Genomic DNA, 14,674 nt, shown 5'->3' with positions numbered 1-14,674 from the left:
CCACCCCCACCACGACCTGGACACAGATGTAGACTCAGAAGGAAAGGTGGCTGCTAAACATTTTGCCCAAAGCAAGATCCTTATAACTCAGTGCCCTCAAAAGACTCTCTCTCCAATAGAAAAACTGAAAAGACAACTCAGAGTAAAGGGTCAAGACTGAGAGGAATCAAGGGGGAGAATTCAAGAGACCAGAGTGGTTACACAGGGAACACTCAGATGAGGCCAGAGTTTAGAAGGCAAGAGCCTCAGGTACACATAGCACAGAACAAAGAGTCCCAATACAGGAGAAGCCCTACACTCACCTGTAAGAAAAGTATCTGTAGACAAAAAACTCAGATTAAGGGTTCCTGGGTGGCTCAGTCAGTTCAGCGTGTGCCTTCAACTCAGGTCATGATCTCGGGGTCCCGAGACTGAGCCCTGAGTTGCGTTCACTGCACAGCAGAGAGAATGCTTTGCCCTCTGCCTCTGTCCCTCCCCCTGCTTGTGCTCGCTCTCTCAAATAAATAAAGGAAATCTTTTTACAAAATATGCCCAGATTAGACTGCCCTGCAGAAGTCAGTTAACCACAGAAAGAGGATGAGGTAGTCAATGATAGGTCATAATACAAATGGACAAAAGGGGCAGGACACCACTGAATGAGGCCAGGGAGCTGGCATTCATGATTAGTACAGAAGGCAAAACTACCAAACTCCTCTTTTGTTTGTGTCTCCTTTGCCAAGATATTTAGACAGGACAAGATGGGGAAAAGGAAAATCATATTTCATGAAGCATCTACTATGTGCCATGCAGCATACATATATCATAATCTTATTTAATCCATAGAACAGGTACCAGTCATGACTCCTGCTTTACATATGAGGACAGTTAACCCCAGAGAGTGAAGCAAGGTGTTCAAGGACCCAGAGCCAGTGAGTGATCTAATACTTTCATTTAGATACTGTGCATGTTAAGAGTGAAGCTTTGTGTATGTGAGAAAAAGGGAGAGAGAATGAGTGGGGGAGGGGCAGAGGGAAAGAATATGAAGCAGACCCCCTGTGGAGCACTGTGCCTGACACAGGGCTCCATCCCACAACCCAGGCAATCACTACCTGAGGTGAAACCAAGAATCAAACGTCTAATCAACTGAGCCACCCAGGTGCCCCTGTGTATGTGTTTCTCTTGGGGGGCGTGGAGGGCTTGGAGAGAGGAGGCTGTGAGCCAACAGCTCACTGCTGACCCCATTTAAGTTTGCAGTCAGTCACCTCTCCCTGGACCTCTGTCATACAAGCTGCAGTTTTAAGATGGCATCCTCCTTTCAGAGAGCTGTTTTTCAGAGCCTAATAGAAGAGGGAACACTTCTTTCCTGCTTCCTATGTTTCCTTCAATATGGAGGAATACCTGTTAGTGTGGCACTCCTGGAGGATCTCTGTCTCCTTCTCTCTCCTCTCCTGAAGAGGTGGGGCAAGGGGTCTGCTGAGTTTGAAGGAACAGGACAAGAATGTTTCAGTCGACGCAAAGCTCTCTTGTCTCTCTAGAAGAAGAGCCAAAGGACAATTCAGAGCAATTCACAAACTCACCATCTTGGAGCCCTCAGGACTGAGAAGTGAATCAGAGGACCCAAGAGGCCAGAGTTTCAGCTTTCTGCTCTTCTTTGGGATCTCCCAGCTGACAAATGCCTGTGCTCTTGGGCTGGGATGGCATAGCCGTTCAACCCAAGATCTTCCCCATGGGTGAGGCTTGAGACTTTTCAACCCTGTCTTGAGAGGATGCACCGTGAGCGCCACATATCCAAGACACTTTCTGCAATGTTCCTTTGGGGAATAAAGCTGAGGACTCTGTCTCGCCCTGCCTTGCTTCCCTATCTCAATCAGTTTAGAACTTGCTGGGGGGAAAAGGGTGTTATGGATTGACTCCACCAAACAAAGCAAAAACATCCAATGAACCTTGCATTTATTCTGATTTCTTTTCACCCCATGAGCTCCAGTCTTGTTTGCCTTGCTCATATCAAGATGCACATGGTGTTAAGTCTGAGTCAAAATCTCAAAGGAAGGACAAGCAACTGGAAATGGTCCAAAGAAGACTGACTAGAATAATGGAAGTTCTGGAAACCCATCCATGGGGGGAATGGTGAAAGGAATGAGAAGATTTAGTTCAAAGCAGATTTGGCCATGATATGATTGAGTCTTTGCCTCTTTCAAGGACTCTCATGCAAAGAGTGCTTTAGTTAGATTGTGACTTCCAAGGGTAGAACTCAGTGCATTGATGAATGTTCCAAGGAGGCATATTTGGCTCATTTGGGACCTATTAGTATTGTGTAAGAATGGAATGATTCTCCTGAGGAAGTAGTGAGCTTTCCATCACCAGGGCTATTCAAACAACCCCACTGGATGAAGGGGATGATCCTGAAAAGAGCAAGAGATGATTGGTCGTGTAAACCCCACAATGGCAGAATGGGATGTTATCCCCCTCACCACTTCCCAACCCAATATCATAACTGACCTGTAATAGGAGTGGGCCAGGGGAGACGCCTGGCTTGTGCCCAAACCCTGCCGAGGCAATAGGATGCAGTGAAACCCCAACCCCTACACTTTTGCCCTAAATGACGTTCCCTTAAGATGACTTATTGGTTTACTATCTGTGTGCGAACACATGCTTCCTGGGGCTTACTCTAAAGTTTCTCTCAACTCTAAGTGAGAAAAGGTGTGGGTGTTGGAAGGGAGGATTCCAAGGGAGTGATTTCATCTGTCTCATATCCCAGGGCCTATTGCAATCATGCTTACTCTTTCTTCTCTTTCCAGAGTTAGGGGCTCTTTCAGCAACGTTGTCCTCTGACTATCTGATCAGCTCCCTTAGGCATCCCTGTTTGGCTCCGGATCAGAATTACCACATACAGATGGTCCTTAATGTGTGTTATTTTGTTCCATGCTGGCAGTAATCCTGGGGAAATCAATCTTGTGATTAGCTCCATTTTATAGGTAAGGAATGGAAGTTCAGAGAGGTTAACCAACTTGCCCTATGTCAGAAAGCTGGTGAATGGCAGGGCAGGAGTTGGTAGCCAGATTGGTCACTGCCTTAAGTGTATGGTCTTAACCAGTGTACCTTCCTTCCCACCCCTTCCCACCCACAGTGACCAGACCTTCAATTAGGTGCACATATGTTATGGCTCTGTTTTGAGAAAAGAATGTAATTTTGATTTTGTTTCTAAGTGCATTCTTTTCTTTTCTCTTTCTTTCTTTCTTTTTTTTTTTTTTTTTTTAAGGAGAGGGACAGACAGGGGAGGGGCAGAAGGAGATGGAGAGAGAGAATATTAAGGAGGCTCCACAGCCAATTTGAAGTCCAACGTGGGGCTCACTCTCATGTCCCTGAGATCATGACCTGAGCTAAAATCAAGAGTCAGATGCTTAACCGACTGAGCCACCCAGCTGCCTCTCTAATCACCTTCACCATGATGCCTGGATTTGGCCCTCTGTAGGCCTCAGGACTTCAGTAAACACAAGTCTTTAGAAAATAGGATTCAATGAAACCCGGTCCCTTTCCATTGTTTCATTGACCTGTCAGAGTCTTTGACTTATAAAAGTGGAATTTGGGTTCCATTCAGTCTCAGACCATGCTGCACACTGCCTTGAATTAAAATGCCCCTGGCTTAGGACCTTGACTCCTCTGCACACAAAGGGCATTCAACACAAAGTTTCTAATGGCTCCTGTTCTTGAATTTTAGAATTGTGTCTCAGTGGACACATTTCTTTCCAGTGTCTGTTTATGGCATGAAATTAATGGGAGTTAGTATTTCTGGGCACAGAGGAAGGAAGTCATGATGGGGGGGAGTCAGGCAGTGCCACAGTTTTACCTGTAGCAAATCCTGTGCTTAAGAGGAGACAGCACTTTGTGATGACAGGTGGGCTAGAAGTCCCAGGGGTCACTGGATCATCTAAGCTGGTCAGGTTCCCCCACTCCACTCCATCACAGCTCTCTGCTGACTTGGCCCCCAACTTGTCCTCTTTGGGACCTGATTTACTGACTTCCCTCATTCCAGATCACCTGCTTATGTCTATTTGGTTCAGTACAACAGAACTACCTGAACCTTCTACCCCATAACCTGATGCCAATGGCCTTGCCTCAGAACCTTTTCCCACACCAATGTCCTAACACATACCTATTGACACCTTATGATCTAATCTAATTCTGGACTCAGTCTAGCATCCAACACCAAAGTCAAGAAGGTGTGAAATGGGGCAAAGGAACAAACAGCACCTAGAGAGGATTGATCTTTAGGAGCATCAATAAGGAATTCCGCAACCTGCAGGGTAATTAAGGTTGGGATGCTGACATAAATTGACAAGGCAGTTATGGCCTTGAGGATATAGACAAAGATAATCTTGTCACTTTTTTAGATAAGAACTTGTTTGCACCTGAAAAAACTCAGGTTTTACCTCCCTGGCAACTCTTGACCTGTGTCTTAAAGGTAGTAATTTTTTTTTTTTAAAGTACAGTGGCTTGGATAGCTTACAACCTTTTGGAAGAGATATCCAGAACTATCCTGGAAATTTGGAGAGTAGAGAGGTAGTGTATGATATGACCTCTACTGTCAAGGACATTTGCACACAAAACATCCAGACTTTATAGGGAAATAGAAGGATTTTAACGGGGATGTGTGGGCTGACTAGTTTCACATTTTTTTTTAAGATTATTTATTTATTTATTTATTTGACAGACAGAGATCACAAGCAGGCAGAGAGGCAGGCAGAGAGAGAGGAAGGGAAGCAGGCTCGCTGCTGAGCAGAGAGCCCGATGTAGGGCTCGATCCCCAGACCCTGGGATCATGACCTGAGCGGAAGGCAGAGGCTTAACCCACTGAGCCACCCAGGCGCCCCTAGTTTCACATTTTAAAGAAGTATTATTCTGGCTACAGGATGAGGATGGAGAATGAGGGACAGTGATAATGACCCACACACTATTACAAGAGTCCACTTGAGAAGCTTTGAACACAGGGAGTCTCAATGGAAGGAAAAAGAAGGGGGAGATTCAAAAGGCAGAGAAAGATGACCGAGTTATGAATATAGCCTAGTTGGGTGAGGTAGAAAGATAGGAAAGAGTCAAGAAGAACTCTCCGGTTTCTAATTTGGGTGGATTGATGGAAAGATTCGAAGGTGGCTGTGAATTCTCTGACTCTGGCACATAGGTGGACGGTGATGTGAATTCAACAGAGTAGGGAGTATTGAGCTAATGGCAGGATTTCAGGGACAGTTAATGAGTGCAGTCAGGGTCAGGTGGACTCTTGTACATTTAGGAGAGACAGGAAAGAGTGGGGCATGTGTTGCAAAGTGAAGGAGACAAGTCTGGGCAGGACACAGAGATTGATCATCACCTGAATACAGGTGGCGGGGAGAGTCATACATGAAAACTGCAAGAGAATATAATGTGGAAGTAGTTTCTAAAGGGAAATGCAGAGAATTGGGGGGTGTAGGGATTGCTGGCACTTAGGGGGCTAGACCAAGGAAGATGAGCTCATGAAGAAATCATCAGGAGGGGACAAAGAGAACCTATAGGAAATGGCGACATGAAGATGGGAAAACAGGGATGGGAAAGAGGCAGAATAGACAGAATTGGGAGAAAGATGAGAACCAGAAAAGCTAAGAAAAGGAAAAGGATTTGGGGAGCACATGATAAGTTTGCTTTAGAACATGTTGTATTTAAAGTTTTAGTTTAACATCCTGCAAACATGAGCCAGGAGGTCAAAAGTGTCAGGTGCACAAACCACTGAGTCACCAGGCCTCCCAAAGAGACTGTTGAGAGCACAGGAGCAGGTGGGAGCTCCATGGTAGAGAATGTAGCGGGTTAAGATGGACAGAGAGAGCCATAGGGGCCATCTTATGGGAGAGGCAGGAAGAAGAACTTAGATAGAGAAGTGGGGGAGGCACGTGGAAATGCAGCATCCTGGAAGGCAGCACTGGTGTGGAAGTCAAGTTCCAGCGAGTAGGACACCCGTGGCACTGAGGAAAGCAGTTTCTGTAGCCTGGTTGGGGCCAGAAGATGTACGTGTGCACCATATCCTGGGTAAGCAGGAGCATGCTTAGAACAAAGTTATCACAAAGCTCTGTCCAGAACAAGCCAGTAGTTAAGTTACTGTAGAACAATGGGGCCTTCAGAGCTCAGCTACGTCATGCTGTCCTTTCTACACAGGTGATCCTACCAGAAAGAGTGAGCAGAGTTAAGGATCGAAGCTCATGGGCAGATTGGGGCAGTGCCATTGTATCCAACCAATGACCACAGAGAGGGAAGGATATTATACCAGCTTGGTTTGCTCACTTACAACTCATTCACTCCTTAACATTGCATTAGTTCTCCTGGACGCAGAGACTGAGAAGAAGGAAAAGGTCATGAAAGAGACCTGACCTGTGCCTTCAAACAGCTTACAATACATGGGGGTGGGGGAGGGACTTTCATGCCCCTGGTCGGAACAATCCATCCAGAGTGCCCAATAAAATCACATTCCAACCTTTACAACATTACCTTGGTTAGCAATACCTTTTTATGCTTCTTTGTAGAGGGCTAAGGTAAAGCTTAAAGTGAATGACTGGGGCACCTAGGTGGCTCAGCAGGTGAAGCCTCTGCCTTCGGCTCAGGTCATGATCTCAGGGTCCTCTGCTCGTCAGGGAGCCTGCTTCCCCTTCTCTCTCTGCCAGCTGCTCTGCCTACTTGTGATCGATCTCTCTCTCTCTCTCTCTCTGTCCAATAAATCAATAAAAAAATCTTTAAAAAATAAAGCTTAAAGTGAATGATCTAAAGTAGGATATGTGAGCGTATAAAAAAAGTTCCATAAACTCACTGGATTACAGGCTCACGACGGACTGTATTGATTTCTTACTATAGACTTCAAAAAGCTCTTCCCTCATGGCATCAACCATTACTAAGTGGCCCATGTTTCTCCAGGCTCCTTCTCTAAACCTAACCAAGGCCTCGTTTTGTATTTCCAACTGCCAGTGACTTTCCACCTGCATTGCCCGCTCCCTGCCCTCAAAACCAAACCTGAAGTCAGATTCACCATTGTGGCATATCTGAAATCATCACCCTTTTCAAACAGCCCCATCCCTCCGTGGTCCCTTCATTTTAACTTGTCGTCTGGATCTCTTGCATCCAATCAATTGCCGGGTTCGACATCAAGCAGAGTCTTGTACGCAGAATAGATCTTGAACATTTACTTGCTGATCGAACGAACACATTTTATATCCTAGACCCCATGACCAGTTAGTAACACGGGTAATGACGGTGGTTCAGATCATGGCTTTGGGTGGGTGGCAGGTGGTTCTGATCTTAGTAGCTCAGGAACTTTGAACACATAGTGCCCTTGCTCACGAGATGTAAGTGATTTGGGTTGTGAGAATCATATGAAATGTAAAACTCTGAGCACGGAAGTGTTATTTCTTAGTCCCATGCCCCGCTGTCACTATTTCGCCATCTTAGTAACCTAATGTTAGATCGAAAGGAGCCCAAGAGGATGCCAACAGTATTGAGTTTTAGAACCACAACTGGAAAAAAAAAAAAAAAAAAAGAACCACAACTGGACTATTTAATAAGTCCCAGAAGGGATAAGCATCCACCTAGGACTTTCGTTTGGAGCCTAAGATAAGGACTTCCGTATAACACGGATCCTTCTTCCAGCGCTTCATCCGTCCCTCATTGTACACTGTTTTGAAAATTCCAGTTAAAAATGACCCAACTCAACAAGTTTTAATGAGTACTAATTGTACTGTGTCATAGCTGCTTTAACCAAGGAGCCTGGAAGACCTTTCTATTTTCCCTGTAGAAAGCTGCTTTTTAATACCTAATGAGGTCCCCTTTGGGTCAAGCTTTCCCCAGCCTCCAACACAGGAGCCTCGCCCACCCCTGGGCTCCAGGCACTTGGGAATCCTTCTGGAAGCCCCTCTGTGCCCCACCGCACAGCCGTGCTTACATCTCTCCCAGCAGACTGTAAAGCCCTCACGTGTGCCCCTCCGGGATGAAAAGTCCAAGGGCAGGAAATCGGTTACCTTGGTGTTTTCCACCTATTTCAAAGGGTAGGCTGAGAAGGAAAATGCGCCACCTCAGAGGAGGAAGAAGCCCAGTGGTTGAAGATCTAGGGAAACTGAGAACCCTGACTTGACAATGTAGAATTTTCATGGGCTTTCATTTTCTTCCCCCACTGCTTCTAGGTAGTACACCACACATCCCCAGCACCCAATCAAGAGTTGTTGCATGAATAAACGGATGTTTCTTCTCTCCATTTCTTTTTCAGACTTCTTTTTCCTTTGTTCTACCCAACCCTGCCCTTCAGCCTTTCCCTCCCTACCTGATGCACAAAAATCACCTCCTCCTCCCCCACCTCTTTTCCTCCTTCCCTCTTTCCTTCTCACCAAAAGTCATCTGTAAGACAGAGAGTGTGCATTCTGTCATTTCTAGTCTATGGAAGAGAAAACAGAAATTCAAGAGGCCAAAGCTGGGTACCAACGGTCACATAGCTGCTAAGAGCTATATAACAGGTAATGTTGCCCTGCTCCGGATCCTTTGGCCATTCTGTGTGCTCTAATCCATGGAGTTCTCCACTCTCAGCAGCCAGCAGATGCGACTTTGTCCCAGGGCTGCCCAGGACACCAGAGCTCACTTTGCCAGTGAACATGGAAAGCCACAAGTGCCAGGAGTTAAAGCCTCCCCACCTCGCCACCCCAGACAGCCCTTAACTAATGACTGAAAGGTGTGAGGGCATTGGGACTGCAGCTTCCTGGCCCCCAATGGGGACAGCTCTCATGTGTTCGTGTGTGACTCTAACTGCCTCCAGATCCACCCAGGCGATTAAGCCAACATGACCCTCAGCCAGGTCCCCTGGGGGGTGAACCCTGGCTTGGCTTCCACGCCATCCCTGTCCATTCTGTCTTCTATCCCCAGACCAGTGCTGCTTGGAAACCTTCCTATTAAATCCTTTACACACACATCCTCATCTCAAGCCCTGCTTCTGGAGAACACAGCCTAAATCAAGCTAAATGCAGGATTCAAACCCAGGCCTGTCAGACTTCAACATTTTTTTCCCATTATGTTGTGCCTGAGATGCTGTCGCAAGCACATAGGTCTGCTCTGCACGAATTTCACTGCCATTTAAAAAACTGAATGGTCACTGTAGCCTTGAAGACATACATGATGTTTCAGAAGCTCTATGCTTGCCTATTTTTTCTCACCATAATGAAATGACAGGTCTCCGAGACAAAAGACCTTTGAATATCTTAGCAAAATGACATAAGGGACCCAAAGAAAAAAGTTACTGTTTCCAACTTGTCTTTGTAATTATCTTACACTTGGGTCTGTAATTAAGTAGGCACTGAAATGGACTCCATCCTTTTAAAATGATCTCTTCTTAAAATGTTTTCATTATATAAGGACTAGAACTGCACTGGAGGAATTCTACGGGGAAAACAAACACTAGTGCTCAAACCCAGCCATTCACGACATCCTTCCGTGTTTTCCTATCCCTCTAACACGGGAACAGTCTTATTCAAACACATGGAGCCCCTGGGTCTTCCGTCAGCCCAGTTTTCCATTTTGTGACATAGGCCTATGGTTGTCATCTTTAAGGCCTGTCATTTGTTATATCCAGAGGACAGACGGTAACTTATCACCATTTTTGTCGCTTATGATAGTTCATGATTGTAAATGATGGTGCCGAACAACGTTGTGAACGTACCATGTTGTTTTGCGTCTACCCTTTTCCCATATTTCAGATTATTTCTTTCAGACAAGTTTCCAAATCTTGGCTTCTCTGATAAAGGAATAAAACCTATGGCTTTTGATATATAGCGTCACAGGTCTTTAACCACACTAAAATGTGTACCCATTTAGAACATAGCTGACCTGAAACAAAGATTATTATTCTGAGTCATGCTGCCTTATTTGTAATGAGTTCTGGTCTAACTAGGTGAATTCATTTTAAATTTCTCCATTTAGTTCAAAGGTCTGGAAACCTCTAGAATCTCTAGAATGTTACATTCCTCATGAAAATGACTAAGAATCGTAAAGGGGACATTGCAGTCACCTGTCAATGGATGTAGCTCCTTTCTTAATTCTAAGCTGCCTAATTGCTAAACATTTCATGGAGGGATTAGTCACTGGGTTTGAGTTCCTAATTGAATCAGTCATTTTACACGCAACAAAACACAAGTCAGGACATTTCAACGGCTGATGTCAGCTCACTGACTTGGGTGTGTATTTTGTGCATTTCTGCATGCCTCCTTCTTCAAAAACAGAGGATAAAGTACATTGACAAGAAAAATAAACAAGCACTAATTCCCGTTTTCTCTGTCACCTCGAAGTCTGTCAGAGTTTACTCCAAAGTTTGCTATTTTTACTTATTAGCCTGAGAAGTACTGCTCCCTAAAATTGATTTTCCAGGACTAGTTGGACCTCCAAGAGATCGTGTCCTGTTAGCGTCAAGCACAGATTTTTTTTTAAAACATACTTTATTGTTCCATCTTCTTTCTGGCAAGTAGGAAAGTACAATAAATAAAAATCTGCAATTCCCAAAAAAAAAAAAAAATCTGCAATTCTTCTGAAGACCATGGGTACCCGATACTACACACACAACAGAGGATTTTCCACTGCTGTTACAGATTTTCATTCAGCCCTCCCGTAAGAATGCTAGTGATAAGTGGAAAGCCCACCCCATCTTCTAGCTGCATGATTCCAGACGGTACTAAGTATCCTTCAGGTTAACATCCCACTGATCGACTCTATTTTCCACCTTTGAACTGTTTGTGAAGAGAGAGAGTTTGACTTCTTCATTGCCAGTTTGGATACCTTTTATTTCTCTTTGTTGTCTGATTGCTGTTGCGAGGACTTCTAATACTATGTTGAACAAGAGTGGTGAGAGTGGGCATCCTTATCGTGTTCCTGATCTCAAAGGAAAGGCTACAAGCTTTTCCCCATTGAGGATGATATTTGCTGTGGGTCTTTCATAGATAGATTTTATGAAGTTCAGGAATGTTCCCTCTATCCCTATACTTTGAAGCGTTTTAATCAGGACGGATGCTGGATTTTGTCAAATGCTTTTTCTGCATCAACTGAGAGGACCATGTGGTTCTTCTCTCTTCTCATATTAATTTGTGGTATCACATTGATTGATTTGCGAATGTTGAACCATCCTTGTAGCCCAGGGATGAATCCCACCTGGTCATGGTGGATAATCTTTTTAATGTGCTGTTGGATCCTGTTTGCTAGGATCTTGTTGAGAATCTTAGCGTCCATATTTATCAGTGATACTGGTCTGAAATTCTCCTTTTTGGTAGGGTCTTTGCCTGGTTTGGGGATCAGGGTAATGCTGGCTTCATAGAAAGAGTCTGGAAGTTTTCCTTCTGCTTCAATTTTTTGAAACAGCTTCAGGAGAATAGGTGTTATTTCTTCTTTGAAAGTTTGGTAGAATTCCCCAGGGAATCCATCAGGTCCTGGGCTCTTGTTTTTTGGGAGGTTTTTGATCACTGCTTCGATCTCATTACTAGATATCGGTCTATTCAGGTTGTTAATTTCTTCCTGGTTCAATTTTGGGAGTTTATAGTTTTCCAGGAATACATCCATTTCATCTAGGTTGCTTAGCTTATTGGCATACAACTGTTGATAATTTCTGATAATTGTTTCTACTTCCTTGGTGTTAGTTGTGATCTCTCCCTTTTCATTCAGAATTTTATTAATTTGGGCTTTCTCTCTTTTCTTTTGGATTCGTGTGAACTGTTTGGGTTGTTCCCCGCCCCCTCCCCCCAACACACACACCCATTGAAGAAGCTTGTTTTCCATAACATTCCAAATCTCTCACTGGTGTTTTATCTTTTTTTTTTTTTTAAAGATTTTATTCATTTATTTGACAGACAAAGATCACAAATAGGCAGAGAGGTAGGCAGAGAGAGAGAGGAGGAAGCAGGCTCCCCGCCGAGCAGAGAGCCCGATGTGGGGCTCGATCCCAGGATCCTGAGATCATGACCTGAGCCGAAGGCAGAGGCTTTAACCCACTGAGCCACCCAAGCGCCCCTCGCCTGTGTCTTATCTTAAGAGAGAATTTTATTATTGGGTTAACGTCAAAGGCAAAATGGACAGGTCACTCGACAGTCCATATCTCAGTGAATCAAGAAGAGCCCGGTTTTCTGCCATCCACACGCCAAGTTTGCCTTCATCCCAGCAGGGGCAGCGTGTGGGGCGATGACCTTGGGGCACATGCTTTGGCAGCTTATGCCCCACCTTGGCATGCCGTTCTGCGTTAGGATAAAGGTGGGTAATCCTAATTACAGCCCCGTCCAAGCTCGAACTTCACAACCAAACAAACCAGTTTTACAACACAGAGGAATTTAATTTGGCCTCACACTTGCAGTGGAAAAAGAAACACAAAGAAGAAAAAAAAACTGGCCACTGAGCTAACAGGCAACTGCTTTCCAGACACACAGCCAACCTGATTCAATTAAGAAACATTAGCGGTCTGATGACAGATTTGAAGACAAAAGGCACAGTTTCTTGACAGCAGCAAACTGCAAAATTTCCAACCTGGGTAAGAGTCCCTTCAATATTTCAAAAACACAGCAGAGTCTAAGGAGAGGCTGACTTTGCAAGCTTTCTTGCACATCTAAGGAATAAGAGCCCAACCCCACAACACAGCCAAACACTAATCTCAGAGCAAAATTCCATTTAAGCCTAAAGTAAACCGATGCAGCTTTCCTGGGTGCAAGAAAACACATGAAACACCGGAGGTTTGCTGCTGTTTCTTTATCCTGAGAAACGAACAAAATCTCAGCTTTGTTAGGTGCCCTTGACCTTGTCCGTCCATCTTCCCCCGGCCCCTTCCAGTTCATCTCATGAAAAAAAGAACCAAAACCCTGCGGCAAAAGACACTTGGGAATGCGCTTTCATTTACTCCATGCCAAGTATTTTATCATGAATCCTAATTTGAAAGAGTCCCGCTGCAGCAAAGCCAGCGCCAGATTCCGCCCTGAGTGAGAGCAGCAGAGCCGTCCACTTACCTGTGATCAGCACTGCCTTTTGATCCACAGGTAGCAGCTCCTGACCAGACAGATAGGTATACAGGAGGAAACAGGACAGGAGGCAGAGGATCAGGCTCCAGGACAGGGACAGGCTGAGCAGCAGGTAAGCCCCTCCCCAGAGGCCTGCCAGCCAGACCACCTTTCCTCCAGCCTGCCCCGGGCTCTTCCTGGCATTGCAAAGAGCTATGCCTCCCAGCACGACAGTGACAGTCAGGCAGAGCCAGATGGTCTCCAAGAAGGTGCTCATTCTCAGAGACGCGCTGCACCCTCGTGTGCTCAGGACCAGAGAGGCAAGTGGGCAAAGGCTGGCTGGAGGCAGCCTGGGTTATATGAACAGAGGAGGCGAGAAGGGAGGGGGAGAAAGCGGCTCTGGCACACTTCGGATGAGCAGGGATTAAGCACACTCATGCTGGCACGTTTTTTTGGTGGGTCATTGAAACCGGAGAGCAGTTTCATATAAATACCAGATGACTTCCTATTCAGTAGCTCCCCCAACGCCACCTGCACTCATGACAAACACACAGACTCACCCACGGCAAAGCACACAGGTTATTTTTTCATGACCCCTGGCGAGATAACTAGTTGGGTAATAATTGACAGAATTCAATCCAAACAGTCATTAAAAAACCTTTAGCTCACAGGAAACGTCTTTTGCTTTAGGCGCCTGGGTGTTACTGTCAAGTTCTTTTTCGGACCGGGAGTGGGGTCTGGCAAGGGTGGGGCACGGGGATCGGGGTGTGTGTGTGTGTGTGTGTGTGTGTGTGTGTGCGCGCGCCCCCGTAATCGCAGGCAGCCGGTGAGGTCTGGAAGATCTGGAAGGGGAAGACTTCATGTTCGTGTCTGCATGCCATCTCCCACATGCGTCGGGTTGAAGTGCTGGCTAGAGAGGGAAGATACAATACAAGGGAAGAGATTCTTGGCAGAGGACAAGCGTGCTGGTGTTGCCAGCAAGGAGGTATGCCAGGCAGAGATAAGAGCAGCTATAATACAATTATAATGGTCAATATCCACTGGTACTTATTGGTGCCAGGAGCCACGTTCTGCTACTTATTCATTCATTCTCTTTTTTCAAACCGTCTTCTCTGCCATGCTTTCCTCCGGCCATGGGGACTCAGCAGTCAGTATCCCCAGTCACTTTGAAAACGTATCTTTGTGAGGGTGGTTCTATCTTTGTAATGATTTTACAAGGGAGGACACTGAGGCACAGAGAGGTCAAGAGACTTGCTCAAGGGGCACCTGGGGGGCTTAGTCGGTTGGGTGTCTGCTTTCGGCTCCGATCTCATGATCGGAGTCATGGGGTCTTGGGACCGAGTCTCACATAGGGCTCCCTGGTCATCAGGGAGTCTCTTTCTCCCTCCTGCCCTTCCCTGCTTGTGCTCTCTCTCTCTCTCTCTCTCAAATAAATAAATAACATCTTTTTAAAAAACAAAACAAAACAGAGACTTGCTCAAGATCCCACAGCAGTGGAGTCAAGCAGCCTTGTTTCTGTGGCTCTGGGTCACCCTACTGCCTGCTTTAGGCAAAACAATAAAACACAGTCAGAATGTTAGGACCTAGCTTTCCTGTTGCCTTGTTGGAATCTCATGAACCACTTCATGGTGGAGCCCTGTGCTTGCTTACAGAGAGGAAAGCCTCGGCTGGGAGAGGGTCCATTC

The 14,674-nt window shown here is 45.6% G+C and overlaps 1 protein-coding gene across 1 annotated transcript in view; it reads right to left on the bottom strand.

The window, feature by feature from the left end:
* Positions 1–13,419, bottom strand: part of HSD17B2 (hydroxysteroid 17-beta dehydrogenase 2) — a 73,414-nt gene extending 59,995 nt beyond the window's left edge. Inside the window, exon 1 of the mRNA XM_032324194.1 lies at positions 12,999–13,419. Coding sequence (XP_032180085.1) covers positions 12,999–13,266 — 268 coding nt within the window. The 5' untranslated portion in view covers positions 13,267–13,419. The remainder of the gene's footprint in view (positions 1–12,998) is intronic.
* Positions 13,420–14,674: the final 1,255 nt, after the last annotated feature.

The sequence above is a fragment of the Mustela erminea genome, chromosome 19 (assembly GCF_009829155.1).
Source record: "Mustela erminea isolate mMusErm1 chromosome 19, mMusErm1.Pri, whole genome shotgun sequence".
NCBI lineage: Eukaryota > Metazoa > Chordata > Mammalia > Carnivora > Mustelidae > Mustela > Mustela erminea.
This window is presented reverse-complemented; position numbering and strand designations above follow the sequence as displayed.